Raw genomic sequence first — 15,655 nt, forward strand, 5'->3', positions numbered from 1 at the left:
TTGGCAGTAGTCAGTCGAGGGCATGTGAAGGGAGCGAGTGGATCCTCGGACCCTGCATCCATCCATCCACTGCCCCACACCGGCAAGGTCGGAGGCCCGGCGCAGCTCCCTGTGCGGATCCGGCTCATCACGCACCTCAAGCTGTATTTAAGACACCATGCTGCCCCGCACTCGGCCGGCACCTTTCCTGTCACTCTGTCAGGATACCGTTTCGTTTCACGTCCCATTAGTTCGACTGGTTGACGGCTGGCACGATGTTGGGCAAGCTGTCTACGGCTGTGGTATGTCTCGGAGCTGACCATTCTGCCATCCACCTTCCAAATCTTTCCGCTTTCTTGAAGCCCTACAAGCACCAAGACCAACCGCTGACCATTGGCCTTGGCTACAGGTTCTCGGCCTCGTGGCGCTCCTTTGGCCGCACATATCGCTGCTGTTGGAGACGCAGCAACTTCAGACCATTACGCCGGACAAGCTGACCAAGGTCAATGTGTTCAAGGAGCACGAGGTCAAATTTAGGGAGCTTCTCAAGAACTGCGAGGATGTCATTCTGGTCGAGGAGGAACAAGTGGCCCTTTTGAGCTGCGACCCGGGGCGAGACAACTGGAACACGGTTATGGTGAGAGCTTCCCCCGCTACCCGACGGAGCTGTTTTGGAGGGGTAGCACAAAACACTGGACGCCACCCCTCCGCGCATCGGTAAACACCACACCGAGAACTAATCCACGTCCACGTCAGGGCAATTTCCGCGATCCCTCGGGCGCAGGCATTCTCTACCAATGGTTCTACAATGACGCAGACGCGGTTCCGACGCCAATTGCCCTCGAACACCCCACCAATGGCTCCTACTACACGACCGACTTCCACCCGCTCGGCATCGAATACCACGCGCCGTCGGGGACGCTCTACGTCACCAACCACGCCTCCCACGGCCCAACGCTCGAAGTCCTCTCCTACAAGCCGTGGTCCGGCTTCGGCCGCGCCGTCGCCAAACACGTCCGCACAATTCGTGATCCGGCTATCCACACGCCAAACAGCCTGATTCCGCTCTCGGCCACTAGCATCCTGCTCACCAACGACCACTTCTTCAAGGTGCGCTTCAACCGCGCCCTGGCACGCGCCGAGACGCAGCTGGCGCTGCCCGGCGGCAACGTAGTTCACGTTTCTTTGCCGCCAGCGGATGCCCCCGCGGATGCCTCCGCAAACGTCACAACGCTGGCCCGCGGCCTCCCCTTCTGCAACGGCATCGCTCTGCTCAACAGCAGCACCGTGGCCGTGGCGAGCACCACGCGCCGCAGCGTCTCTCTGTACGCTCTCTCGCCGGCGCCCGCGGGCTCGCCCGCCTGGGCCCCGCCCTCGCTCTCCTTCCGCTCCGAGTACCACGCCCCGGCCTTCCTCGACAACCTCTCGGCCGACCAGAACGGGCGCCTCCTCGTCGCGGGCCACCCTTCCGTCGGCGCGCTCTCCGCCACCGTCGCCCAGCGCATGACGTGCAACGACCTGCGCGCCAAGCAGGCGGCGGGCGCGGCGCTCGATGAGGCGGAGCGCGTGACGGAGAAGGAGTGCGATGAGGAGGAGAAGCATGTCAAGGCGGCGACGTGGGCCGCGGAGCTGTCGTTCAACGAGGATGGTGCGGCTGTTTGGCGGCCGCTGCTTGTTGGCAATGACATCTATGGCAGTAGTGCGACGGTTGCGAGGGATGTGAAGAAGGGCCTGACTTTCGTTTCAGGATTATACGAGAGGGGCTTGTTTGTGGGGAAGGAGTGAGCTGACAGATCTGGCCTTGGGTTCGGTGATCTGACGGGAACAGGATGGAGGAACGTACAGGGTTGGTCGGTTGGAAAGGATAAAGTCTTCTTTTAACACCCACTGTGTTGGCGTTTGGAAGTGATTGACGCGTGGTACAAGCAAAAGGAGCACATTTCGTGTCCATAATTTGCAATGAAGGGCTTATGGCTGCTATCGCCCACGAAACTGTCGACTAAACAAACTGTTGCTTCTGCATGAAAATCTCATGTCTGCCTCTTAATTCTTGGCCTGTCTGAAAGCAAATGGGTATCTATACGTTGTGTTGAAAACAACTGGGCCAAACCTGAACACCTGAACACATCTTGTCTGTCACAATCCTCTCCCAAGTAGTAGTGCCCTGCAGAGGCGTGTCTGCTGTTACAGATTCTCGTACCCCTGGAGATAATTGTAGACCGCACCCAAACCCGTCTTGTGGACATCAACGGCAGGCTGCAAATGATCAATACCAGCTCGACGGTCTAGCTCCCTCTCGGCGGCAAGATCCGCTTCATCGGCCATGCCGTAGCCGGCGTAGTCGTCATAGCCTTCGTAGTACTGCTGCTGGTGGTCGAGATATGGGTCGCCAGCGCCGCCAATCCAGAACTGCGTGCCCTCTCTGGCGCCCTTCTCCATCATGGCCTCGGTGATCTCGCGCGCGCTCATGTCGTGCGCCGCACCCAGGTGGAACTCGAGGTCGTAGTCGCGGTAGAAGCGGTGCTGGCAGCCGTCGTTTGCGAAGATGCACGCGATGCGGCGGCCGCTCTCCTCTGCGAGCCCCTCGCCCGTCAAAAGCGCAATGGCAGATGCTTTCGGGTGGGCGCGGGAGCGCCTCTTCTTCGTAATTTCGTCGTAGTCCTCGCCTCGTTCGGCGGCCTCTTCCCTCAGCTTGGCCGTGCGCGTGCTCTCCAGGCCCAAGTGCTGCGTCCGGATGTGCTCCTCGAGGTTGCTCTTGGTTCCAAAGTTGCGGCCACACGCTCCGTCGCCGTCCCACGCCCGAATGTAATCCCGCTTTGAAATGGCCGACAGTTCCGTCTCGCCGCATACGAAAATGCGCGCGTTGTCGTGCATGGAGCGGATGTGAACGTTGAGATTGCCCTTCTTGGTAAATCCAGCGCTGCAATGCGGACAGAGGAACCGTCGGCGGTCATCGACAGAAAGTCCGCTGTGTGCAATTTCAACGTGAGCTCTCAACTGCCTCTGCGTCGAGGTCTCTTTGCCGCAGTGCTCACACACGGGTGGATGCACCTCTTTGATGTGGGCCTGAAGAGCGCCGTAGGTTGCAAAGCCTACAGGGTCAGCAGTGCTTGATGGAGTTTCGCCCTCTTCGGTCTCCACCATGGGGTCTGGGCCGCACGTAGTGCAGAAGAAACGGAGTCCGCCATGGACACGCGCCTCGTGCGCCTTGAGGCTGTGCGGAGTGTTGTAGACCCCTTTGCATTGTTCTCCCGTATCATCGTCCAGCATTTGACATGGGTATTTCTTTTTACCGAGATGTACAGAGTCGATGTGCCGCTGAAGGGTTGCGTGCTTGCGAAACAGTTTGTTGCAAGGTGGGAAATCGGTACAGTGGAATTTGTTCTCGTGGGTTTCTTGGTGCCTGCGAAGACGATCTGCGGAGATGAAGGACTTGCCGCAATCAGACCGCCCACAGATGTAACTACGTTCGTTCGCGGTGTGTTCAAGCTTTATGTGCCGCGCGAGATGAGCGGCCCGGATGTATGTTTTGTCGCAGCCTTCTTGGGTACAGCCAAAGGGGCGCTCCCCAGTGTGAGAAAGAAGGTGCTCCTGAAGACGGCATGGACGATTGAAGGACCTGTCACAACCCTCGAAAGTGCAATGGAAGATGTTGCGGCGGCTGCGGTTTGGATCGAGGCGGTAGGGCAAGAGCGGAGGCGATTCGGGTGTAGCGACGGCATTTTCACCAACAGCTTCCTTTTCGATGCCATCTTCGGCAGAGTCTACGGATGATTCTGTGAATGCGTCGTGCGATTCCTCCTGTGGAGTCGGCACTGAGAAGAGGTAAAATAAGCAATCCGTGACGTCTTCGAGGTTGGTACAGGAAGATGGACTTACTCTGACGCACTCGCTTGCTCTTTTGGGGCGCATGCTCGCCTGGGGGCGCAGCCCGCTTACGCGCAGACTTGGTTTGGGCCATGTCGAAATCCCAATGCTGGCAGACGGCTTTGGAGCGCCGGTGGAGGGAATCGAGGGCGTCGGCTGGGAATAATTAATATGGGGCCGTGGGCGGTCAGCGGAGAAAACGCCAAGATTTTAGCCTCGAACTTTAATCCGAAGGCGGTGTGGCGGCAGAATTTCGTTCTGCACCGGCCTCCGCTAACAGCTCGTCGCGCCGTCTGTCTTTCACCACCCACCACCCCGACAAGCTTCCACACCCACGCTCCGCCTGGTGGGGCTCTCAACTCTTGGACTTGCTCTATCCTACAAGCTACACGCAAACCTCACGCGCAACATGTCCGACTTCGGTGGAGGAGACGACGACGGCGGCCTCGACAAGTACGTGCAATTTCCGCTTGTATACCCAGGTCATGCAACATGACCGACGTTCGCTCGAATGCGCTTTGTATTTCCGAATCTCGTTCGCTGACACATCGACATTAGCGCCGGTGAGGAGGTCTACGAGGACTTTGACGAGCCCCAAGAGCCCGACGCGTACTACGAAGATGAGGACGAGGTCGCTGGTGGACAGGAAGATCCAGACCAGTCGAAGCCCGAAGGCGAAAACATCGTTGTTGCCGGAGACGAGAGCGCCGCTGCTGCAGCCAAGGCCAATACAATTCAAGAGCAACGCAAGAAGAGGATTCCGGACGAGAACCGCACGACGACGCCCTACATGACCAAGTACGAGAGAGCCAGACTGCTCGGAGTGCGCGCCCAGCAAATCAGGTATGTACACTCCTGGACTCTCTGCGCAACATTGCTGGCGGAGAAAGGAAGGCTGACCCTCCACAGCATGAATGCGCCCGTCCTTGTCGATCTTGAAGGAGAGACGGATCCTCTGCAGATTGCGCTCAAGGAAATGCGCGAGAAGAAGATTCCTCTGATCGTGCGGAGATACCTCCCCGATGGATTGTGAGTCGATTGGCAACTGCACTCATCCTGCGAATGCTAATGACCACGCAGCTACGAGGACTGGACGGTCGAGGAACTCATTGTATAATTGCAGGTTGGTGCGGGCATGGACGTTCTGGGCGGCATGAAATGGAGTTTGGTTACGGCATTTGGGAGTTTCAAAGGGCAGGCCTATCAAGATAATTAGAAGCCTGGCAGTGGATGTTCGACACCAAAAAAGGATCTGATTTGCAGAGGCCGGAAAATGTTACTTTTCTCAGCGAAAATGATGCGGAGCAAATGGCCAAGGCGCTTGAGCTTGGAGCAAGTCGAGCCCGACGTCACGAATCGGCAGCACTGGACCGCAACGACTTGACCCCTCCTCAAGCTCCAACCCCACCATCGCCGCCCGAAACGAGCTACAAAACTCGCCCGCTTCCCGTTGGACCGTCCGGCACTCACTTCCCGACTGCTCCCAAATCCTCTTCCCTTGTGATTCTTCCACTGCTCCTCCGACCGCAATCATGGCCTTTACGACGAACGCGACAATCGCTTCTTTTGGCGGCAAGCTCCTGAAGCTCAGCCATGAAGCAAAATCGACCAGTTGCAAGATGGCGCTGAACCTCTACCTCCCGCCGCAAGCATTCCAAGCCCAAAAGACGACTTCCAAGGTGCCGGTGCTGTTCTATCTCTCGGGCCTTACCTGCACGGGCGACAATTGCTCAGAGAAGGGCTTCTTCCAGCACAAGGCTGCGGAAAAGGGCATTGCTGTCGTTTACCCGGATACCAGCCCCCGTAAGACTCCCAATTCGATTCGCCGTCATGCTTTCGAGTTCCACCGGGAATTGGTCAAAGCGAATTGCTTCTGATGAAGCTAACCGGGCTATCCGCGATCTACAGGTGGCTTGAACATCCAAGGCGAAGACGACGCATACGATTTCGGTAGCGGCGCTGGCTTCTACGTCGACGCGACTAAGGAACCATACAACAAGGGCTACAACATGTACACATACATCACCCAGGAGCTGCCCGAGACCCTGTTCAAGGAATTCGATGTGCTGGACGGCAACCGCGTGAGCATCACTGGTCACAGCATGGGAGGCCACGGCGCTTTGACTTTGGTACGTGCAATACGTCAGCATCGGAAACGTTTCTAGCCACTGACTCTGTGCGTAGTTCCTCAAGAATCCTGGCAAGTACAAGTCTTGCTCTGCCTTTGCCCCAATCTCGAACCCCATCAACTGCCCCTGGGGCCAGAAGGCTTTTAAGGGGTACTTTGGCGAAGAGAATCAAGGCAAGTGGAAGGAGCACGACGCGACCGAGCTCGTCAAGCAGTGGAAGGGTCACCTGCACCTGCTCATCGATGTGGTAAGCTCTCTGACCATCAGCCCAAAAATCAGACATGGCGGACTGACCCGGCTCGCAGGGAACCGGCGACAACTTTTACAAGCAAGGCCAGCTCCTGCCCGAGAACTTCATCGCAGCGGCCAAGGAGGCGGGCAACGACAAGGATATCCGTCTGCGCTTCCAGCAAGACTATGACCACAGCTACTACTTCATGGCCACCTTCGCCGATGACCACGTGGAGCACGCCGCCAAGGCGCTCTTTGCGTAGTACGTCTCCCTGGACTAGAAGAATGCAAAAAGCTTACTAGGTCAGAAGCGGTTCAAGCGAACCAAGACTGTGATTTAGATTGAGCACGCTGGATCTAGCAAAAAAGGATCTTGATTTTGGCGAACCAATGCTCGCTTGACCCCGGTTCACTGCGTTTATACGTCATGCCTTTTGAAAGCATGCGAAGATATGTGCTTGACATCCCTTCATCTGCGCTGGCTATCACATCCCCAACTCCTCTCCAAAGCCAAACACGGCTCTTGCCAATACCCCATAGCCCTTGACATTCAAATGCAAATGATCGCCGGGATCCAGATCAGCCCTGAGCATACTTCCACCTTTGAAATCATTCCTGACCGCCTTGTCCAAATCAACTACCCCGTCAAACCAGCCTGCCATCTGAGAGCCCCTGATCCACGTATTGACCATCTGTCTCGCTACCTCCCTCTCCTAGCTCGAATATGGCTGCGCATCACTCTTCCCACACGCAGCATCCGCACAGAAAGGTGTCAACGTCGCCGCAAATACACGCGCAGTCCGGCCCCGCCACGCTGTCGCCACTCGCACCCGAGTCACCAGCTCTTTGTAGCCGGCTGTCAGCGCCGCGGCGATGTTGGCCTGCGCGGACTCCGTGGCGGCTGTTACGCCAATATCGTTTATCCCGATGAAGACGAGCACGTGGCTCGGTCCGCCGGGAAGAGAGAGCACGTCTCTATCTAAACGCGCGAGGGCGGGCGGGCCGTTGGGTCCGGACGCGCTGGGTGGAAGGAGGAGCGCGTTGCCACCGGCGGCTTGGTTGGGGATGGAGAGGGGCCCACGCAAGGGACTGGTGGCGTTGGAGTGGAGGAGCGAGAGCAGCTGGTCGGGCCAGCGATTGTTGGCATCCGTGGTAGAGCCGCGTCCGTCAGTCAGCGAGTCGCCGATGAGGACGAGCGAAGTGTGATGATGAGAGGAGGAGGAGGAGGTGAGGAGGGCGGAGATGAAGTACCTGGTTAGGTGAGCGTCTTGCGTCCCAAATCTCACACTGCCCCTGAACTGGTGGGAAATTTTAAGGATAGCCTACTGTACCAATGGGCCACGCTCTCTGTCCCATCATCCCTCACGTCCTCCTCTCCGCTCCGGTCGCCATGGCTCAGCCAGCTCGTTGGGGGTGCCCTGTGACGTCCTTGCCCTGCTGACCCTCGGCGAGGTATAAGCTCACGGATACATCTGCCTGTGCTTCGGCTGCAAAGTCAATTGCGTCCGACAGCACGGTTGCTCCTTCGGATATTGTGACATTTGGGTATCCGCCATTGAAAGAAAGCATCACAAGCGTCGTAGGGTCGACGGTGGGGCTTCCCGCGCCAGAGGCGTTAGACGTGGCGTTTTGCTGCCGGGACAGGGCGATGGTAGCGCGGGTAATGGGAAGTGGTGTGGTTCCAAATACGTTGGAGAGCACGAGGCGGATCGAGGAAGTGTGGGCAGTCAGGTGAATTGTCTGGCGGAGGGTCGTGTTTGTAAAAGTGGCCGTGGACCCGTTCTAGATACGAAGGAGGTGAGCTGACTGACCATTTTCAAGGAAAAAAGAAAGTCAGTCACTCTTCAGCTATCTCGGTGGCCTGGAAAAATTGGGAGTGGAGATGTTGCAGCTTGGTCGCCATGTCCCGTAGCGAGTCGATGTGATGTACCGTTGAAAGACGTACGAATGGTGCGGGAGGCAGATTGGGGGGTTCGACCAGCTGTGGCATCGCTGTCCAGACTGGCACCCAGCGGTCATCTTGGCCATGAATGCTTCTTGTGAGTACATCTGGGTCGCCTTTGAGAAGAGCCGCTCCTCGAGGTCCGTGAGGATAGCTGCAAGTGTAAGACAATTGGAGCAGAAAAAGGAAAATGGAAAGTCGCAGTCCCTCCATTTTGGCGTCACAAGTTGGAAATCTGGAGACGCAGCAATGAGGGATTGGAAGAAACGACAGCAGCATGTACTTGTGCTGACATTAGTATTAGACTGCGTACATGCCTGCTACTTTTTTCCTGCAAGAGATTCTTCTTTAGTCGCGTAAACAACGAAAGAGAGACATTCAAAATAGGCTGAAGTCTCACAACGATAGAGCAGATAAGGAACAAAACAGCTTTTTGATCAGAGAGATGTGAGTGAGGACACCCCGCAGATCAACTGAACATGACCCCGCGTCCGCCAGTGTCGGGTGACCGCCTTGGGAGGGGCCTGACAATGTCAGCATCGATGTCTGGATTGATTTGGTAGTTCGATGACTTCAGCATTTCTGGACGACAAACTAATGCCCTTGAGATGTTCACAAAGTTGCCTCGTGAAGGTTGAACATGAGATCGAGGGTAAGAACCAGTCAGCTGGTCTGGTTGTCTCCAGCGTCCTGGCAGGGAGCCTCCCAGTAATCCCTGTAGCGATCCCGGTAGTGGTCATCTGCAAGTCCTGGCCAAAGGCATCCATAAGGCTGCGAAAGAATTAGTCTGACGTGCGAACGACACAAGATGTGGAACTTTTAGTTGGCGTTCCAATCCCCTTGAAGGCCAGCTTGGCGTGGTATCGACCTTCTGGTTGCGGTCTGCGGTTGGCAAGGTTGAATCCACGCGAGCTTCCTGCCGATCCTGAGGCGTTCCGTCCCGCAACAAAGAGTCGCGCAATTCGCAAAGCTCGTCAGCCATCAAAGACGACATTCCATGATGAGCTGATGATATCAATAATCCAAGACTTTCTTCGACGCCTACCAACCAAGCTGCCGCGTCGGCATAGACGGCGTCCTGCAAGGCCGGTCCGTTGTGGCCAAAACATCGGGACGCCGATTGCGGCCGAATCTCGTCGCCGGTCAAGTTTCCGCGCAACACTCGACCACGAGGGCGGAGAGCTGGAATTAAGAAACAAGTCTCGTCTTTCCGCTCCGACATGATGAACCGCAACCAGAGGAGTTGGTCTTGGCCGAGTGCCCAGGAACGATGGGCGGACAAACGACATGTGGCGAGGGCGCGCCGGCGGAGACGCACAGTCCGTGTTCCTATTACCTCAAGTATTGCAAAAAATGGCCTTTTTTGCCCACTTGGCCGATGACGCCTTCTAGTGCCGTATTGCACAATCTCACTCTCCGGAAAAGTCTGCTAGTGTTGAACAGTATGTATCTGATAATCCACCTACTGTAGCATTCTTCCCACTACTCCATCCTTGTGCGTCCCTCAAGCATCCCCACCCTATATTGGTGCATACCGCTGCCCGAGGAGAAGAGTTGGTCGAACACTTTTGCCCCACGGTTTTGCCGATCAGATCACAGCTTGTCGTACTTCCCGTTTGGTCACCACCATGTTCTCAACCTTTCTCAAAGGCAAGGGTGACAGCCAGGAAGTGAGTGCTGTGGATACTCCTCAGTACGCCGAGTCCGAGAGCGAGCATGGCGGGGAAATCTACCAGACCAGCGATTCGAGGAGACAGATTGGTCTCTTCTCGGCAGTGTTTCTGTGAGTCCTTCACACCTGTACCACGAGTGTGCGAGGCTGATCCTTTTTGAAGCATCTTCAACCGCATGATCGGCACCGGCATCTTCTCCACTCCCAGCACCATTCTTTCCCTGAGCGGTAGTGTGGGTCTGGCTCTGTTCATCTGGATTGCCGGTATGCTCATTGCCGCGGCCGGCATGGCCGTTTATCTGGAATTTGGAACTGGTCTCCCGAGAAACGGAGGAGAGAAGAACTACCTTGAGTATGTCTACTCAAAGCCCAAGTTTTTGGTGACTGGCTTCTACGTAAGTATCAGATTTTAGCCTCTGTCATAGAACGTCAGCTGATTCTGGTGCAGACTGGATATGTTATTCTGCTCGGTATGCCATCAAGCGCACGGATGCCCCCCGGATGACATGTGCTAACTTGAGCAGGCTGGGCTGGCTCCAACTCTGTCGTCTTTGGCGAGTATATCCTCAGTGCTGCCAATGTCGAAGTCACCCGATGGAACCAACGCGGCATCGGCCTCGCCTGTATCACTACGGCTTTCCTGATTCACGGTCTTGCCCTGAAATGGGGCTTGCGTCTCCAGAACGCTCTGGGAGTCATCAAGCTTCTCATCATCGTCGTCATCATCATCTCGGGCTTCGCTGCTCTCGGAGGCCATCTAAAGATCGACAAGCCAGACAACTTCACTGATGGCTTCGCCGGAACTACTGGCTCATCCTATGGTGTTGTCACGGCGCTTTACAACGTCATCTGGAGCTACATTGGCTACAGCAACGCCAACTACGCCATGTCGGAAATGAAGAACCCCGTCCGGACGTTGAAGCTCGCCGCTCCCATTGCAATTTTGACGGTCGGTCTCATGTACATTCTGTGCAACATTGCCTACCTGGCTGCCGTCCCCAAGGATGAGATTGCCAACAGCGGCCGTATCCTTGCCGCTTCTTTCTTCCGCAACGTCTTCGGTCCCAAGGCAGAGCGGGCTCTAAGCGTCTTCGTCGCCCTCTCCGCGTTCGGCAATGTCATGAGTGTCATCTTCTCACAGGGCCGTATCGTCCAAGAGTTGGGTCGTGAGGGCGTCCTCCCGTTCTCAAAGTTCTTCGCCAGCAACTGGCCTTTCAACGCGCCTCTTGCTGGACTGTTCGAACACTGGGTCGTTTCCGTCGTCATCATGCTTGCTCCTCCGCCGGGAGACGCATACAACTTTAGTATGTTCAAGTTTCTAGTGTCCAAAAGGTGCCGAGCTAACCCGTCATAGTCGTCAACGTTATCTCTTACCCCCTTGCTATTGTCAACACCTTCGTTGCTGGCGCTTTGATCCATCTCTATCTTCACCGCGAGAAGTACAACTGGCACCCGCCCTGCAACGCCACTCTCCCCGTCACCATCTTCTTCCTTCTCTCCAACATTTACCTTGTCATTGCGCCCTACATCCCGCCCGAGACCGCGTCGCAGAACGTTTACGAGGAGCTCCCGTACTACCTGCACTGTGTCGTCGGCACCGGCATCATCTTGGCTGGAGGAGTATACTGGCTTGTATGGGCCAAGCTGCTCCCGAAGATTGGCGGCTACAGACTTAAGAAGGAGACGATTGTTGCCGCCGACGGGTGGACGCGGAGCATCTTTGTGAAGATTCCGCGCAAGGCGGGCATTGAAGATGCCCCGGCGCTTTGAGAAGCTTTCCTTAATTTTCACGAAAAGAGATGATTGGGTGGTCTAGAAGGCCAATTCGGCCAAGTTTTATACCCAGACGGTGTTTTGGTTTCTTTCAACAGGTTTCTGATACCCCCGCAACCCCCTCCTGACTTGTGGATTCAACTTCCATCATTAAAGGGCCTCATATCAACACTACCCTTTGCAGCTCACGGTACAACACTGTCTGTAGATGTTTCAGAGTCATAAATAGGGGATTAGAAGATAAAGGGTAAAGGAATGAAAAAAAATACATTTTGAATTAGTTTGACTGTTTCTCAACGGTGCTCAGTGGCCAGCAGGAGAGCCCATCAACTTGAAATCATTGCGGGATTTCAGACTGTCAGTATTGAAACTTCGGGAATTGTGAGAATGGTGTAGATGAGAGCGAAGACAGGAGCAGTAAGGACGTCGAAAAAATCGAGGCAGTTCACTGCCATAGTCGATCTCAGGGGACAGTCATCTGTTGTCATGATGATGCCCAAGGAGTAGTTGTCTGCCGTTACAGACGCGCCTTGGGAGATGTGGTTTGTTGCGGCAGTCTGTTCAGACCCGGGGAGTGTTGTTTCTTTCGACAGCCGCCACAGGAGGGCGAAACAAGGGCGGTGTAACTCCGGCCAACGTCGCGGCCGTCGAGCTCTCCCTGCGTGTCCTCAGCAAGCATCCCATCTTCATCCCTGCTCCAACGGCAAACCACGAAACCCACGCCCTCGACCACAGGCCACCGTCGCCGCCGCCGCTCCTAGTCCGACTCTCTTTCGCTCCTTCAACCTCCAAACAAAACGCACAATGGCGAGTTCTGTCTGTCTCGACTGCACTACCGAAACCAGTCAACGCGCGAACACTCCGAGTGCTGATTAATGCCCATAGCTTGACCGTCTCGTCGGCCTCGCCATGCTCATCGTAGCAACCGCCGTCTTCACCTACTACACCGTCTGGACCCTGCTCATGGTACGTCCGTCGAGTTGCGCCGCGCGGGCTCCTCTGGCTGTTCGAACACGCTCGCGGCCTTCCATCTCCCGTCCGTCCTTGCGCCGTGCGTCCGCAGGACCCCAGAGACCCGCCATGCCCTTCCCTCCCCTAGCAGCTCTCGCCAGAAAACCCGCGCCAGACAACTCGGCCCCAATTGCATCTCCACTCAATCGGAACGTGTTACAAAACATATACTAACAAGCCCGCCCTCAAACTAGCCCTTTGTCGACGAAGACCACCCGCTGCAATCGCTGTTCCCGCCGCGCGTCTGGGCCATTCGCATTCCCGTCATCCTCATTCTTCTCGGCTCGACCGTCGTCGGTAGCTTCTTGGGCATGGTCATGATAAAGAGCAACCGCAAGAGGGCGCTCAAGGCGCAGCAGGCGAAGAAGGCGTCATAGAACTCTCGCTCGCTGGGTGCTTGGTGTTTGCGGATATGCTGCGGAGACGGAATCTGAAGCATGCTCTGGGGGAGACATGAGAAGATGAAGCGCATCGGAGAAGCGCACGCGTGCAGAGGAGAGAAAAGAGACGCCACTGCGACTGGCGACGGGCTGGAATGCCTGGGCGTGGACATCCCGAGCGTGCGAATGCACACAATGCGCAGCAGCATCTCGCTGGACTTTGCTTCTTGCGGCGTCAATGGTTCCCGGCATTTCAGCGCCCTGTATTCTACACATGTACCAGTGTGCCCCCAAGAATTGAAAAACCAACAACACGCGAGAGGCCGCCGCTTCGTACTACCCGCCCTGTCCTGACCAGTCCGATCCTCGCGCGTACGTCTTCTAGTCCACGCGCTTGCCATGCCCTCGGCTGCTTCGGTCCACTTTCCCATGAAAAAGGGGAGGATCTAGTCAATGCCCTGGTCATGCGCGCTGTTTGTGGGAAATCAATTTGTTTGCATCGCTCCTGTACTGATGCGTCTGCCTGTCGGGCGGACACGAAATCACGGGATGTCGTTGAATTGCTTGTTAGTTTCTAAACCTGTTTGCCCGCTTACTGGATGTGCAGTAAGTAACCCACGGGCAATGGGCTCTATGGCTGACAGACATGCACATGTGCTTGTGTATGTAGATTGATGAAAGCGTCTCAGAACAAGGATTGCACAAGTGTGTAGGGTACTTGTGAGAAAGCTTGCTATTCAGCTTGTACATTCCTGTCCCGCACCGAAGCCACTTTTGATATGGACAAGTCGTCTCGCTGCCATTTTTCAAATTGCTCAATCAATCTCGCCAGTTGTACCACCAAATGACTGCTTCTGGTCCGGCATGCTCTCAGTGTAGTACCGACACGGACCTCCGTGGACCTCTCGACTGTGTATAGCTACGCACCGAAGCACCAACCCGAGACGCGGAACTCGAAACACTCACGAATCGACATCCATACCTTCCTCGTTCTCCTCCGTCACCGTCGCCTTAACGCCGTTTAGGAACGCCTCGACAGCATCACCGCCACCAAGCGGGACGCCGCCGCGGCGAACAAAGCCGCCATTCTCGACCTTGATCCCAAGCGCCTCGCCGACGCTGGGCAAGCCGCCGTCGCGCAGCGCCACGGTGAGGCTCTGCAGGCTCTGCTGCAGCTGCGGCGAGTGCAGCACACGGCGGAGGATGTCGAGCTTCTGGCCGCGGCTGAGGGCTTGGATGGCGGCTTGCACCGTCTCCGAGGTTGGGTCGGCGTCGGTCGTCTCGGCTTCTTGGGCCAAGAGCAGGATTTGCGGGGGCAGATTGGAGAGGAGCGCGTCAATGAGCGAGGCTGGCGCGCTTTCGATGATGGGGATGGTGGTTGAGGCGGGCAGGAGGTCGGCCAGCGTTGTGAAGAGGTTGTTGTCGCCGCTTTGCTGTGAGCCACCTGCTCCGGGCCCGCCTTTGAGCGAATTGATGAAGTTCTGGACGATTGCCGATGCATCTTGTGGTCTGTGAGAATCGGATTAGCCATCATTTACTGTGCAAGATTTTGGAGAACAAGGTATGTGGAAAGTTGTGAGACACGGCTCTGAGGGCATGCGGAACGGCAACTCTGTAACCCCACAACCAACTGCTTTGAATTCGCTCGTAGTCTAACGGATGGATTCTCCATCCCGAAATACAAGCCGTGCCACTTGATGCACATGTTTGATGCTTTGGTATGCCATGCCCTCAGAACGCCAAAACCGTCAATTCTGCCAATGGAAATCCGTGACCTACGCTCTAGCTCCATCGGCACCGCCCTCTCTGGCTTCTTCGCCCTCTTCGCGGACGTCTCCTCCGGTGGCGTCTGGGCCGGCACCTCCGCTACCCTGTCCGCTGTGTCCAGGCCCCGGTGCATCCATTGTCTCATCGTCGTCGCCATGCGGCGGGTTCTGCGCCTCGCGCAACGCCTCATGCACATCGACCTCATCGCCCTGCAGCAGCATGTCGACGATTTGGCCAATCTTCAGGTCCCTAGGGCTGAACCAACTTGGGTCGCCGGAGGGGGATTGCGACTTGGATTGGAGCCAAAAGAGGTGGCGCTGGGAGCTGGAGGAGAACTTCAGGGCAAAGATGCGGCCATCGGTCGGGGACTTGACATTGTCGGAGCTCTCGCTGGGGTCTTGGCCGGTGTAGGGGACAAACGAGCCGTCGGTGGGGATCATGAGCAGGTCAATCTCGGGGTCGTTGACCGAGGCGGAGCGCGGGCGCCAGCAGAAGTGAACGAGTTCTGGTCTTGCGTTAGATAAGGCGCAGCGACGGGCGCAGTTTGCGAGTGACGTGATTCTTACCATCGGCGTAAAGGTAGATGTAGCCCGGCGTAGGTACGGACTTGACTTTCCATGGTTTCGAGCTCGTCTGTAGAGAGGTGAGCAGGCAGGCGAATAGAGAGGAAAGGGCAGAGTGATGGCGGCAGCCTGAGTGAAAGTCTTACATCGAGCTCGCATTTGCCGGCCTTGAAGGTGATGAGGGGACTTATGGACATGGCGGCAAAGGGAGTTGCTGAGATGTTGATGGTGTTTGGAGGTTGACGTTGTTGGAGCTTGACGGTCAGTGACGGGGGCGGGCATGCCTGGAGCTCTCCCGCCGCCGTCGCGCCGAGACCGATCTCCCCGGCTCAGCACTGGAC

At 56.4% G+C, this 15,655-nt stretch overlaps 9 protein-coding genes across 9 annotated transcripts; 5 read left to right on the forward strand and 4 right to left on the reverse strand.

Annotated features, from left to right (window-relative positions):
* Positions 1-94: 94 nt before the first annotated feature.
* J3D65DRAFT_622275 (uncharacterized protein) lies at positions 95-2,103 on the forward strand. Its single transcript, XM_066800052.1, has 3 exons — positions 95-281; positions 389-616; positions 736-2,103. The coding sequence occupies exons 1-3, from the start codon at positions 255-257 to the stop codon at positions 1,762-1,764; spliced, it is 1,284 nt and encodes a 427-aa protein (XP_066656211.1). The 5' UTR covers positions 95-254; the 3' UTR covers positions 1,765-2,103.
* J3D65DRAFT_622276 (Zn-finger) lies at positions 1,864-3,995 on the reverse strand. The gene is made up of 2 exons (XM_066800053.1): positions 3,859-3,995; positions 1,864-3,794 (listed from the first exon to the last, which is right to left on the reverse strand). Exons 1-2 carry the CDS (start codon positions 3,938-3,940, stop codon positions 2,164-2,166), a joined length of 1,713 nt encoding a protein of 570 aa, XP_066656212.1. The 5' UTR covers positions 3,941-3,995; the 3' UTR covers positions 1,864-2,163.
* A 94-nt stretch (positions 3,996-4,089) lies between these two features.
* On the forward strand, positions 4,090-5,252 carry J3D65DRAFT_651076 (DNA-directed RNA polymerases I). Its single transcript, XM_066802438.1, has 4 exons — positions 4,090-4,299; positions 4,405-4,689; positions 4,756-4,875; positions 4,927-5,252. Exons 1-4 carry the CDS (start codon positions 4,256-4,258, stop codon positions 4,961-4,963), a joined length of 486 nt encoding a protein of 161 aa, XP_066656213.1. The 5' UTR covers positions 4,090-4,255; the 3' UTR covers positions 4,964-5,252.
* J3D65DRAFT_622280 (Alpha/Beta hydrolase protein) lies at positions 5,253-6,791 on the forward strand. Its single transcript, XM_066800054.1, has 4 exons — positions 5,253-5,649; positions 5,755-5,975; positions 6,031-6,222; positions 6,281-6,791. The coding sequence occupies exons 1-4, from the start codon at positions 5,379-5,381 to the stop codon at positions 6,467-6,469; spliced, it is 873 nt and encodes a 290-aa protein (XP_066656214.1). The 5' UTR covers positions 5,253-5,378; the 3' UTR covers positions 6,470-6,791.
* On the reverse strand, positions 6,537-8,361 carry J3D65DRAFT_658010 (SGNH hydrolase-type esterase domain-containing protein; the record flags this gene model as incomplete). The annotated part of the gene is made up of 4 exons (XM_066802535.1): positions 6,537-6,919; positions 7,037-7,504; positions 7,671-7,988; positions 8,152-8,361. 4 exons carry the CDS (start codon positions 8,359-8,361, stop codon positions 6,692-6,694), a joined length of 1,224 nt encoding a protein of 407 aa, XP_066656215.1. The 3' UTR covers positions 6,537-6,691.
* Positions 8,362-8,588: 227 nt separating this feature from the next.
* J3D65DRAFT_332655 (uncharacterized protein) lies at positions 8,589-9,655 on the reverse strand. The gene is made up of 2 exons (XM_066795431.1): positions 8,982-9,655; positions 8,589-8,919 (listed from the first exon to the last, which is right to left on the reverse strand). Exons 1-2 carry the CDS (start codon positions 9,368-9,370, stop codon positions 8,682-8,684), a joined length of 627 nt encoding a protein of 208 aa, XP_066656216.1. The 5' UTR covers positions 9,371-9,655; the 3' UTR covers positions 8,589-8,681.
* On the forward strand, positions 9,574-12,023 carry J3D65DRAFT_332156 (amino acid/polyamine transporter I). Its single transcript, XM_066795428.1, has 5 exons — positions 9,574-9,931; positions 9,984-10,215; positions 10,269-10,290; positions 10,345-11,124; positions 11,175-12,023. The coding sequence occupies exons 1-5, from the start codon at positions 9,777-9,779 to the stop codon at positions 11,588-11,590; spliced, it is 1,605 nt and encodes a 534-aa protein (XP_066656217.1). The 5' UTR covers positions 9,574-9,776; the 3' UTR covers positions 11,591-12,023.
* A 374-nt stretch (positions 12,024-12,397) lies between these two features.
* Positions 12,398-12,981, forward strand: J3D65DRAFT_645568 (dolichol phosphate-mannose biosynthesis regulatory protein; the record flags this gene model as incomplete). Its single annotated transcript, XM_066802216.1, has 3 exons — positions 12,398-12,400; positions 12,479-12,559; positions 12,799-12,981. 3 exons carry the CDS (start codon positions 12,398-12,400, stop codon positions 12,979-12,981), a joined length of 267 nt encoding a protein of 88 aa, XP_066656218.1.
* A 635-nt stretch (positions 12,982-13,616) lies between these two features.
* Positions 13,617-15,626, reverse strand: J3D65DRAFT_622298 (proteasome complex subunit Rpn13 ubiquitin receptor-domain-containing protein). Its single transcript, XM_066800055.1, has 4 exons — positions 15,461-15,626; positions 15,318-15,384; positions 14,764-15,256; positions 13,617-14,493 (listed from the first exon to the last, which is right to left on the reverse strand). Exons 1-4 carry the CDS (start codon positions 15,509-15,511, stop codon positions 13,947-13,949), a joined length of 1,158 nt encoding a protein of 385 aa, XP_066656219.1. The 5' UTR covers positions 15,512-15,626; the 3' UTR covers positions 13,617-13,946.
* Positions 15,627-15,655: the final 29 nt, after the last annotated feature.

This window comes from Phyllosticta citribraziliensis (genome assembly GCF_038025025.1).
Source record: "Phyllosticta citribraziliensis strain CPC 17464 chromosome Unknown J3D65scaffold_5, whole genome shotgun sequence".
Lineage (NCBI taxonomy): Eukaryota > Fungi > Ascomycota > Dothideomycetes > Botryosphaeriales > Phyllostictaceae > Phyllosticta > Phyllosticta citribraziliensis.